At 48.2% G+C, this 12,486-nt stretch overlaps 1 protein-coding gene across 1 annotated transcript in view; it reads right to left on the bottom strand.

Moving 5' to 3' along the window:
- The window catches only part of GALNT18 (polypeptide N-acetylgalactosaminyltransferase 18), a 179,095-nt gene that overhangs the window by 56,054 nt on the left and 110,555 nt on the right, over positions 1-12,486 (bottom strand). Inside the window, exon 6 of the mRNA XM_047071201.1 lies at positions 5,544-5,729. Within this exon, the coding sequence (XP_046927157.1) occupies positions 5,544-5,729 (186 nt within the window). The remainder of the gene's footprint in view (positions 1-5,543; positions 5,730-12,486) is intronic.

The raw sequence follows: 12,486 nt of genomic DNA on the forward strand, positions 1-12,486 counted from the left end.
TTATTTGGCAATAGGATCATTGCAGACAGAATTCATTAGAGATCTGCAGATGAAATCATTCTGGATTTAGGGTAAGCTCTAAATGCAATGGCCAGTATCTTTATAAGAGATAGGAGGGGGGTGGCATTGAACACACAGAGTCATAGAGACAGAGGGAGAGACTGGAGTGGTACATTTATGAGACGAGGAATATGCCAGGAGCCACCAAAAGCTGGAGAAGACGAAGTATCCTCCCCTAGAGCTTTTGGAGGGAGCACGGCACTGTCGTCACCTTGATTTGGGGCTTCTGGCCTCCAGAATTGTGAGAGAGTAATTTCTGTTGTTTAAAGCCACTCAATTTGTGGTAATTTGTGATGGTGGCCCTTGGAAACAAATACACCCAGCCACACAAAAAGCTGGCCAGTATTTCCGCCCGGGTGTGCAGCCACATACACAACATCTTGTAGCCAAACCTAGAGAAGGGCCATCACTTGTGCACCAGGTGAGTCATCCCTGGCACTCAACCTGTCTTTGGGCAAGAGAAGGCAGCGGGGCGGGGGGGGGGGGGTGGGAGGTGGCTAGAGTTCCCTAACCTGGTGTAAGAGAATGTTGATGCTTTGCTGCAGGCTGACTTCCTGTATGTTGATAAACAAACTGATTTTCAATCAAAGTAGAAAGGATGCCCGAGCTGGCAGCTCCTCTGGCCATCCCAAAGCTTGGGACTGAACGTGGAAAGGAAGCAGGTCATAGAGCTGGCGGACCTGGCTGGTGCACGGCAGGGGGAGGACTTGGCATAGAAGGCGACCGGGCAGGATAAATGCCCTGCAAGGGCATTTGAAAGCTGGGGTGGGAATGCAGAAGGCAGAGGCAAGACCACCCACACCGAGAGGCAAGACTTATCTGGTGCTTTTTCTACTTGCCGAGCACCCATCAGAGCCTTTATGTACATGAACTTATTTAATTTTCAAGGCAGCCACTGGGCAGGGTTGTGGGGTCTGACTCTCTACCTGCAGCTGGGATGCTGGAGGCAAAAGGTTAAGTAAACAGGTAACAGATATGCTGTGGTTGAGCAGAAGGTCTTGATATAGCACCACAGCAAGGGCAGCCGAGAAAACTCTTGGGGAAGGCACGTGGGGCATGTGGCATCCACACTTCCTCCCTCTTTCTTTTTCAGCTCATCTTAAAAAAAATTTTTTTAATGTTTATTTTTGACAGAAACAGAGCATGAGTGGGGGAGGGGCAGAGAGAGAGGGAGACACAGAATCGGAAGCAGGCTCCAGGCTCTGAGCTGTCGGCACAGAGCCCGATGCGGGGCTCGAACTCCCAGACCGCGAGATCATGACCTGAGCTGAAGTCGGACGCTCAACCGACTGAGCCACCCAGGTGCCCCTTCAGCTCATCTTTAGTACATGCCAGGTGCTGTCCTAAGCACTGTGCATCCAAAGAGGAAGAAGGCACAGACTGTGCTTGAAAGGAAGGCCCAGACAAGTAAACAGACTCTGTACACAGTGTGAAGCACAGAAGCAACCAGGGTGCTGAGGGAGAGCAGAAGAGGAAGGAGCCCTTAGTCCATCTCACTGTGTGGGGCAGCCAAGATGGTGAGGAGGGAAAGGGGAGCAATCAGAGAAGGCCTCCTGGAGGAGGTGACACTCAAGGTGAATTAAAGACTAGCAGGATTAGTTAATCTAGTATTACTCAAATCTGGCAGCTCCAAACCGGCACCCAGAGAGCTCTGAACAGGTTCTGGGACCACTACATACTTACTCATCACAATCTCTGAGGATGAGACCCAGAATTAATCAGCTGGTCTGCAGATCTGCTTTTAGGAGCCACTGACCGAGGGAGAAAGGAATTACACACACTGCCAGCAGATCCATTTGTTAATAAGCATCGGCGAGGTTTCCCTGAGCTCTGATCATGTGCCCTGGCTTGCGCTAGGCATGGTGACACAAAAATGAAGGATACAATCTGTCCCCAGGAAGCCTGTGGTCTAATGCAGTGGCTCTCAGCCTGGATGGATATTAGAATCCCTGAAGAGCTTTCCAAAAAATGATCCCTGGTCCCCTTCCAAACCAATTAAGTCATAATCTCTGGGGCTGGAGCACAAGGGATTTTAATGTTCAGCCAGATTTGAGAGCCCCTGGGGGAGGGGGGAGAGAGAGAGAGAGAGAGAGAGAGAGAGAGAGAGAGAGAGAGAGAGAGAGAGAGACTTTTACACAATAGAACATTCTTTCACAGGATAGTGATTCAATGACACAGACATACATGCAAAGGGGGCACTTTCTCTAGCTGAGGCTGACTTTCTAGAGGAGGGGTCGCTGGAACTGAGTCTACTAGGATGGAGGGAAATCGGTAAGGGTGGATGCTGGGGGAGAGGCAGAGGGTAGGGAGTTCCAAGCAGAGAGGACAAAATGAGCAAACATACAGAGAGAAGAAATAGCATGGAATAGATGGGCAACTCTGGAGCTCTCACTGTCCTGCAGCCTACGGAAACTATAATACAGAGTGGGGGCAGGGGGTTATGGGTGGGCAGAGGGGTTTATGCCTGATCTGGTGCACAGTGGAGAGTCTGTTCAAGATTTTAAGCAGGGCAATGATGTGGTCACTGTGAGTTTTAAAAAAAAAAAAATTTTAATGTTTTATTATTTTTGAGCGAGATAGAGAGACAGAGTACAAGTAGGGGAGGGGGTAGAGAGAGGGAGACACAGAATCCAAAGAAGGCTCCAGGCTCTGAGCTGTCAGCACAGAGCCCGGCGCGGGACTCCAACCCATGAACCGTGAGATAATGACCTGAACTGAAGTCGGACACCTAACTGACTGAGCGCCACCCAGGCGCCCCACTGTGTGTGTGTGTGTGTGTGTTTTTATTTTTATTTTTTAAATATAACTTTGGGTAGTGTGGAGGATAGATTTGAGGGGGTAAGTCTCGAGCCAGGGAAACCAGAGGCTCTTGTGCAGGAAAAGACAAGACCTGAACTCAGACGTGAGGTGGGTAGGAATGGACAGAAGAGTTCAGTGATGGATTGGGAATGGGGCTTAAGGGAAAGGAGGATCAGAGGAAGACGTGTTTCAAGCTCATAGATCTGGGAAGATGGTGGTATCCTCAACTGTAATGGGAGGGAGAACAGGAGCAGCTTTGGGGGGAAAAGATGTTCTCCATTTTTGGCAGATCCAGTCTAAAGTGCCTGAGGGAGCACTCAGGAGATCGACGTGCAGCCACAGGTCTGAAGCTAAAGGCAGAAGTCAGGGCTAGAGGTATTAGTTAGGAAGTCGTCAATGGATAGATGGTAGGAGGACCCAGGAATAGATGGGACCACCAGGGAGTAAAATGAGAGTGGTTGGCCAAGGGTGGATGCCTGGGTGCACTTAAGCATCCAGAGGTAAGCATTGCCCACAGGAAATTAGGAGCAATCAGAGAGGAGGGGGGGATATCCTGGGGTGTGGAATCAAGGAGCCAAGCAAGTACAGAATTTCAAGGAAAAGGTGGGATCCTGGAGGCTAAAGACTTTAAAATGTCCATTAAGCAGTTAAGATGCTTTGTCAAAAGCAGTTTGGGGGCAATACTGGGATGTGACTTGAGAAGTGAATGGAGGGGGAAAGTGTTGACTCTTTCCAGAAGTCTCAGAAGAGGCAGGAGATGGAGTCTGGACAAAGCAGGGAATAGTGGGGGTCAAGAGATAGACTTTTAGAAAACACACTGACCACCTTCTCCATCTGAGGCTTTATCCTGGACACTCCCACTGCTCATCTGCCTTCCCTTTTTTATTAAAAAAAAATTTAATGTTTATTTTTGAGAGCGAGAGAGAGAGAGAGAGAGAGGGAGACACAGAATTTGAATTGGGCTCCAGGATCTGAGCTGTCAGCATAGAACCTGATGTGGGGCTCTAACTCATGAACTGTGAGATCATGATCTGAGCTGAAGTCGAATGCTTAACTGACTGAGCCACCTAGGAGCCCCTTATCTGCCTTTCTTGAGTTCACTTCCCTCTCATCCTACCCATTTGACCGGGTTTGAACTACCCTCTGAGAAGTCACAGACACACACTGAGTTTCATCATTTTCCAGTTACTTTTCTCTCTTGGTTCTCTGCCATTCACTGGATTTACTATCTACTTCAACATCTATCAGCCACTATGAGGGGAGAGGGCTAAAAGATTGCAGCTTTGGGGTACAGAGAGAAGGGGGCAGGAGTGTGGACAGGACTCTAAGAGACTACGGATCTATGATACTTCACTGCTAAGTTCCTGGGGGACTTTCCAAGTGTTCTTAACATTTTGCTATCAGAGGACACCCACAGTGGGGCTCAGCATGCTCCCAAGAATACTGTGATCCAACTCCCACAGCCACAGATGGGTCTAGAAGGCACTGCTGTTTCCCTAGAAACACTCCCACTGTCAGGGATGCAATCCTGGGGCTGGTTCATTAAGGTTGCTCACACTCTGGCTGGTACTTCTTGGCTCCTCTTCTCCCTACTGGTGAAATGTCACTGGTCGTGGGAGTACACATCCCAACCCCACCCCACCCCACCCCACCCCACCCCACCCCACCCCCCATGATAGTGGAGGTGATGGGGGCTGCCTAAAAGCTCCTGCCCATGGTCCAGGTAACCTTCAATCACTCCACCAGAGCAACATTAGCTGGGTGGAGAGATCAGGGAACAGGACCTTCACATGGAAATGTTAGGCAAAAATCAACCATTTCTCTATTAGGAAGAGAGAACTGAAGCTTTTTAAAGGATTCCCAAGGGGAAAGAAGGAGGTCATGCAGTCAACGGCTATCTCACATAGTGCAACATAACCAATGATCTCCAGGCAGACAGGCTGGTAAGCAGGTTGGGATCCCGTGGCTGGCATCTGTTGGGGTTCTCCCAACTCAGTGGTCCAAGGTCATTTCCATGTGACACATGACAAGGCAGAACCAATCTACTAGAGAAACATTGCTTTTTCTCTGGCATTTCTTAAATGTAGGTGATAAGAGGGATAGAGGACAGTGGCAGGCAATGATGAGATTCTGTGATGATTAGAAACCATCCAGAACAGTTCCCTTCTCCTCCTGAGGGTCCTGTGAGAGTGTATCCCCTCCTCATGCATGTGGTTCCAGAAATCCCAAAGGCATATGGACATTCCTATTGCTCTGGTCACAGGTTCGATGGAGAAGCCTAAATACAGTCTACAGGGAGATTAAAGGGCACTTTGGTGAATTTTGGTAATTGCTGGTATATTTGTATAGCAGAGAGGCTGAGGACCTAGACATGAAGTAAAGTTGGAGCCACCCAGTCCGATGTTCTCATTTAAAATGAGGATAACTGAGGTCAGGAGAGAAGAAGTCTTTCTTTAAGCATGCTGACCAGGGACAGGGGTGGGGATAAGACATGGCTTAGTGCCTCACAGTCCGCCTCTTTTCTCCCACATGTAGTATCTTTTGGGGCTGAGAGTCTACTCTACCATGGATAATAAGACTCTGCCTGATCTATAGGAAAAGGGGTTAGTCCCATATTTTTTGTGTTTTAATGTTTTTTTCCGACCAACCCTCCCCAAAACCCCATCCCCACAGGGGCTTCCTACCTCTTGGGGTATGTTCCATGCCATGTAGACATGGCTTTTAAATTCATCCATCCAGACTTCAGCCACCCTGAGGGCATTCCTGCGGACATGTGCTGTGAGGTCCTCGGTGTAGGGCTTGTGGGCTCGCTCAATGTGGGCAATCCGAGAACAAGGCAGGACTTCCACGCTCCCGCCACACTGCCACACCTGTAGAAGACACAGAGTCACTCACCAGTGCCCAGACCTGACTCTGAGCCACTAAAGTAGGCCTTAGGTGACCATTCAATCTGAGCATGAACAACTCCAGCTCTCTTCATCTTGTCTCTCCAGACTACTGTCTACAGAGGGGGTGAGCTCTACCTTATTTCTACTCCTATAGCAGGAAGGTTATTGAGTCATTATTTTGTGTCTTGTTTCTTGTTGCTGTGGATTTACCAGCAAAGAATGCACCTTCTTTTTCCATCCCTTCCATTCCTGCAAAGAAGAGACTAGACATTGTGTGACCAATGATCTGGGTTCTCCTAGCCCCTGACAGAGAAGTTAACAAAAATCTTCATAATGGTGTCTGCAGCAATGCTTGACCTAGAGGAACCAGTAGAGACTCCCAGAAGAGGTATCGTCCTAAAATGGACCACATGGGCCGGACAGAGATTAGTGATCACCAGAGGGAGTGAGCCTGTTGCCCTTCTCCTGGTCCGTCTTTTCCTGGGCCCTGAGTTCTAATAGAACCCAAGAGAGAGGGAGATACAAAGAAGGCAATCATGTGAAACTTCTCGCTGACCTCAGTGACTAGGAGCTTGAATCAGATGCAATTTGACTTCAAAAAATAAAGAAAAATGATCTTCTCTTCTGAGTGCCGAAGGACAGTGTCTTGGAGGTCTTGCCACAAATGTTGCAGCCACTCTGAACTTCCAATGTTCTGGAACGTGCACATCTTTCTGTCATTGTAGAATGCTACTCCTTCTCCAGCTGAAAAAATGTAATCTCTCAAGATCCTGACCACATGACTTCTCTGTTGTAGAGTCTTTGCTCAATTTTGGGGGCAGAGCCAATTTCTCCCTCCTCTGGTCCCCAAGCTCTTGATATCGCAACTTCCTGCTTACCTGTCAGCCTCCTTCCCTCACTTCATGTTCCTAGATGGAAAGAACTCCTGTCTCCTTCATTTCTCATCCCTAGCACTAACACAGGCCTGGTACATACAGGTACTTAGTAAGTACTTGTTGAATCAATATATGGATGATGATACTTAATCACTCAATCACTATATGATTGATGCTTAATAAATGTGGGATGAATCCGAAATACCTGGCCAGAGCTGATGAATGAGGCTTCTGAGGGAAAATAATCATTATTTCTTGGTGGATAGCAGTGATCACCTGTCAGATACTGTCAACCAGATAATTTGGTAAATAATGTTCACACTTATAACCTGTATCCATCAAGGATAGGTCTGCATCTAAGATAAGGTCAACTTTGTTTTTCCTTTTCTTTTTTTTTTTTTTTTTTTTTTGAGTATAGTTAACATACAGCGTTGTATTAGGTTCAGGTGTACAATACAATGATTGGAAAATTCTATACATTTCTCATTGTTCATCAAGATAAGTGTTCTATAAGGTCAACTTTGGATTTCACTAAGTTACTCTGTGTGTGTGTCAGGAAGAGAATGCCTTCTGTTCCACCCGTCTGTTTCACAACAGTTGGTCCCTACAGACTGTCAGAGTTGGAAGGCAACTGATCGCCTTTCCACTCTCTGAACTTGTCTTGCCTTCAGTATATAATTTATGGCCAATGGAAAAGACACAAGCATTCGCACTGAGGGTCCACCATGTACCAGGCACTGGACTGTGTATGTGGGTAGGTAGTATAGTGTAGTGGTTATGAACAGAGGTTTTGGAACCAGACTGCTTGGGTTCAAATCCTGGCTCTGTTTCATGCTAGCTGTGTGACCTTGGGTACGTCGTACACTCAATCTCATTGTGTTTCAGTTTCCTCCTCTCAAATGGGGATTAAAATAGTACCTCTTTCATGAGGTTCCCGAGGAGATTAAAGTGATTATATACAAAGTGCTTAGGAATATGCCTGGCACATAATCATGTCATCAGCTCAGCTCTTACTAAACAAATTATATTCAGCAGGATCTTTAGAATAACCCTGTGTTACAGTGGTTATTGTCTCCAATTCCAAATGGGGAAACTGAGACCAAAGGCTGTCCCTTGTCCAAGGCCACACGGCTGGTACTGAAGAGAAAAGGATCTGTCTGACCTCCACTGAAGCTTAGGCAAGAGAGGAAGCCATGGAAGGCCTCAGGCTGTGCACCTTCATTTCCATGACCCGTACATTCTGGGGCTCGTGCTGATTTCCAATTCACTTTGCTGAGATTTGCAATGAAAGCCTATGAATACTGTGAACATGTTACTGACAACACAGAGAGTCAGGGTAATTATTCTTTTGCAACCGGAACGGAGGCTATTACTTGGTATATTTCAGCAACACAACACAGAACATGATTTGTAACAAAGCTCTTTTATTACAAGACCTGTTTCTCAAAGAGTCGCTTCACCATTTCGCTTTAGAGTGGGTGCCTCTGCTGTGGTTCTGATCACAAGGGTGGCAGCTGTACCTCCTATGCCCTCTAAACGCACGGTAAGAGGAACAGTGTGAACTCACTGTTGGACTCTCGAATCCACTCCTGTTTTCCTTTTCTTTGACCACGGCCCTTGTCTAGACCACTGTCATGTCTCACTTGAACTCTGGAACAGCCTCCAAACAACCGATCTCCCTCCTGCCTTCCTCCTCCAGCCTCTTCGCCTCCCTGCGGCCAGAGTGATCCTTTTAAAGTGTAGGGTGGATCACATCCCCCGCACCACACATTTCCCAGCATGGCCCTGAGGCCGTGAGGCCTCCTGGGGCCCAGCCCTGCCCTGCCTGTCCCTCCAGCCTAGTGCTGGCTCCCCCATATGCTCTATGCCACAGCCATACTGACATGTTCTACATCTCCCAGCATGCATGTTTGTCCTCCCATCTCTGGATTTCTGCACATACAATTATATACCCCACCCCTGCCAAAGCTCTCCTTTAGACATGTGCTAAATGGTGCCTGGACAGATCATGGGTTTCCAGCAGAGTTGGAGTGGCTGGGCCAGTGGGAGGACATAGTGTTTGAAAGCACAGCTTTGGAGCCAGCGAGAACTAAATTCAAACATTTTGCCTCTGCCACCTGCTGCAATTCCACCTTGGGCAGGTCACTTCTCCCAAGCCTCAATTTCGCCCAGGAGAAGAGGGGGATGTGCCGATTCATCATGTTCAACCCTGGTGCTTCAGTCTGAGCACCGCATGGATGGCAGTCAAGGAGGTAGGGGCAGGACATCTGGGCTCATTCTGTCCCCACTGCATGCCTGCTGACGGGTGACTGTGGGCCACTTAACCTCTTGTCTATGCAACACGCATAATAGGTTGTTCCTGCACAGGGCTGTGGGCTCAGGAAGCCCTGCAGTAAGCCCTCAACGTGCACACATTATTATTTTATAATAACCTTATCATCGCTGCTATTTGGCTCTTCCTGAACATCCACCTTCGGGGGAAAAAATGACTGTAGAGGACTCCCACGTCTGGCTAAAGCCCAACAGAGAAGAGAGAGGCTGACTTCCAGAGTGCCTGGCCCAGTGCAGTAGGGTGAATCAGGCTCCTCCTTAGAGACTAGGAGCACTTGTTAATCTAGAAGTCACTCCCACTCTCCTACCTTCTCTGCAAAGGAATTCATCTATAGAGGGGGTGACGGCATCTGTCTTGAATGCAGCCTGTGGGTTCCTAGCAGTCTCTGGGCATTGGAGCAGAAGATGTGGATTTGGCATGTTTACCCTGCTGCTTCTGGACCCTGCCCAATGACAATGAAATACACAAGAGGAAGCCCATGATCTCTGATCCCCAGGTGGTAAGTGGCTCTGCTGACCAATGACTTGACACAGAGAGACTCTCAAAGGTCTGACCCACAGCTGATCTTGGAGACCCTCTCATGGAGGGTAGACAAAGGATAGGAAGGAAAATCACTGGCATTTGGACCTTCTGGAAAATGATATCATAAAACTTCCATGGAAGCTTGGTGTGGGGGAAGGCAGGGGTGAGGAAATGAGGAAGGGGAGCTGCATCTGGGACATGTCACAGCTGGTGTGAGGTAGAAAGACCCACAGACAGGAAATGATTGTGCCAGAGAAGCAGGGCCACTGGATGGACGGTAAAGGTGTGGGACACAGTGATGGCTTAGCCTTGCAAGTTCCATGGGGTGAGGGTGCCAAGAGGAGAGAGGGCAGGAGAGGTGGGTACCAAAGACATGGCTGAGAAGTGAAGGTCAAGGGTCAGTAACCAAGAAGGCAGATGAGGTCACAGGGCACAGGAAGCAACTACAAGATGGAGAGCTTGGTTTTTACAATAGGGTGCATGTGACCCCAACTTGTTATCACAAGTGAGACACGTGCTCAGTCCCACAGCTTCTGGGGATACTTGACACATGTCAGCCCTGGATGTAGGCTAGATCTTGTGGCTTCTGGATGGGCCCTGGGAAATATAGTTCTTGACCACACCAAGTTTCTTCCTGTCTCTGTGCCCTCGCACCTGCTACTCCATCTTTCTGGGATAAATCCCTCCCCCCCCACTGTTACCCAGCTCAAATATTACCTTCTTTGACCTGCCCATTAGATCCCCTCAGAATACTTACAGTGCCCCACCCTTTTTCTTGGGAACACTTATTCATAATACTCCCACTTATGTGTTTATTCAAGTCTGTCCCCTGCTCCCTGCTCCCTGCTAGACTATAAGCTCCAGGAAGACAAGGATCATGTTGTATTCACCAGCACCAGGCATATGGTATACATTCAATAACATAAACTGTTATTTCAATGAGTGATTCCAGCAATCTCCGAGTCCTGGGCTTTCACTAACTATGGAGAAGTGGTTTTAACTCCCCTAATAAAGGCCATAAACATAAAATGTGGCCAGATTTGACTGAACACAATGACTTCCTTCAGACCCAAGCAGTTTTTCAGCGACGTTCTGACATTTAAGTGCACACTGCTGTAACTGAAGAGAGTCACTTTGGCTGCAGAGCGTAAATGAACGTTGTAAAACCTGGCAAGGCATCAAATGAGTGTGGTGGAAAGCAGGCGGCTTCATCTTGTGCAACGACGAACTAGTGTGGAGAAAGCCCTCGGCCTGGCCAGTGTTTGCAAACACCCACAGAGGAGATGCTGGGCTTGCCCTCAGGTGGGACCAAGAACCGGAAGTAGATGGTAAACAACAGTTAAGCAGCATGAAGTCTCACTCACCACCAGCCCTTCCCAGAGAGCCCTAATCCTGTTAGTGTTTCCAGAAAGATGGAGCATCCACCTGGGAACCATCTGGGAAGGCGGGTCTTGGGGGCTGATGGAAGAGGGTTTCCATCCTGCCTCTGTTGCCCATTAGCCTTTGACCTGAACCCGTCTTTGGGTGTCAGTTGCCTTTTTATTGGGGATTATGATACCCTGGCAGGTTTAAAAGAGATGCTGTATGAAAAGCTGCCACTAGCAAAGACAGGCATGTAGTGGGTTCTTAGGGAAAGGTCAGGTTCCCTTTCCCCTTCCAGGCTGGGAGCTGCTGCTAAAAGGTCAGGGTCAAAGGATTTGAGTTTATGTTCTGTTTGCCACTTCTATAAACAAGGCTGTTTCCCTCCCAGGCCTCAAGTTTCTCCTAGCTGCCAAATGGAGGAACGGAACTCAGTGATGTGATAGATCCCTTCTACTTGCATTTTGTGAGTCTACGTTTTCTTGCCAGTACCTCAAATGATGCCCAGTATTTTGAGACATGACTGGCAGAGTCGTAAATCCAAAGTTGTAAAATAGAGAGACACTGGAGGGAGGTGACAGGATACAGCTTGACCATTTCTCCCACTCAGACTCATGATCACTCTGCAGTCTATGTCAAGGAGAGCAAATAATACTTCCATGATAAATGCATTTGCTTGTTAATGTCCTTCTGAAGCACCGTGTTGAGGATTCTGAGGCTCTGAATCCTTCTGAGAAGGATTCCCCGGGCTCAACGGAAAAGTGTGCCACAGTTTTATTAGTGATGCTTCCTGGAGGCAAGGGATTGGGGGTGGTGGCATCTCAGCCTTGTACTCCATAGACCTAGACCACAGGACCCCAAATCCTGTCCAGCTTTTATCTCCACATGACTTTTAATGAGCTCTTTGCTCTTGGCAAAATGTTCCCCCTATTCCTTTAGCATAAAAAGCCTCCTTCCTGCTCTCCATCCATCCAAAGCCAGCCTGGCCCAGTTCCTCCAAACTCCTGAAACACATGATTTGTACCGCTCCTGTGGTCCGTATTTCTTGGCTCATGTTGTTAATTATCTTTTTTATGTGTAACTGTTTCTCCTAACTTGGCTGTGAAATGCAGCAACCAGAGTAGAAAGCCAAACCAGGCAGGCTCGGGGAAGAAAGACAAGGAGGATGGAGGTTGAGGCTGAGGCCTGAGAATAGCTGGCAGAAGATGAGAAACTAATTTCCAGGGTGGTTGTAGGGTCAGAAATGCAGGCAAACCAAGACACTGACCAGGGCTGTGCAGGGCCCCTATTCTTCAGGCGTCTTTCCATTCTGCACCCTGGGCACTTGGCTCACCTTGGCCCTAGGCCTGGTCCTGCATGGGAGTAAGAAGGGAAGAGGGGTCAAGTCTGGGCAAAGCTAAGACAAACGCCAGAAGCCACCAGCAAACTGAGGTCAAGGGCATGAGGCAGAAGAGGAGCCAGGATGGGGACAATGTAAAACATGGTGCCAAACTCCCTCCAAAATGCACCTCACTCCCATACTTGCAACTTTTAGTCTCCAGAGAAAAGACCATATTCCTTAACATGATTTGCAAGACCTCTGAGACCTGGTCCTTTCTGTTTGCTGCAGCTTCAAGTTTCATGCTCTGCTCTCCTGTTACATCAACTTCTC

The sequence above is a fragment of the Lynx rufus genome, unplaced genomic scaffold (assembly GCF_022079265.1).
Source record: "Lynx rufus isolate CCGP_SWC_20201006 ecotype Redwood Valley unplaced genomic scaffold, mLynRuf1.p SCAF_9, whole genome shotgun sequence".
Lineage (NCBI taxonomy): Eukaryota > Metazoa > Chordata > Mammalia > Carnivora > Felidae > Lynx > Lynx rufus.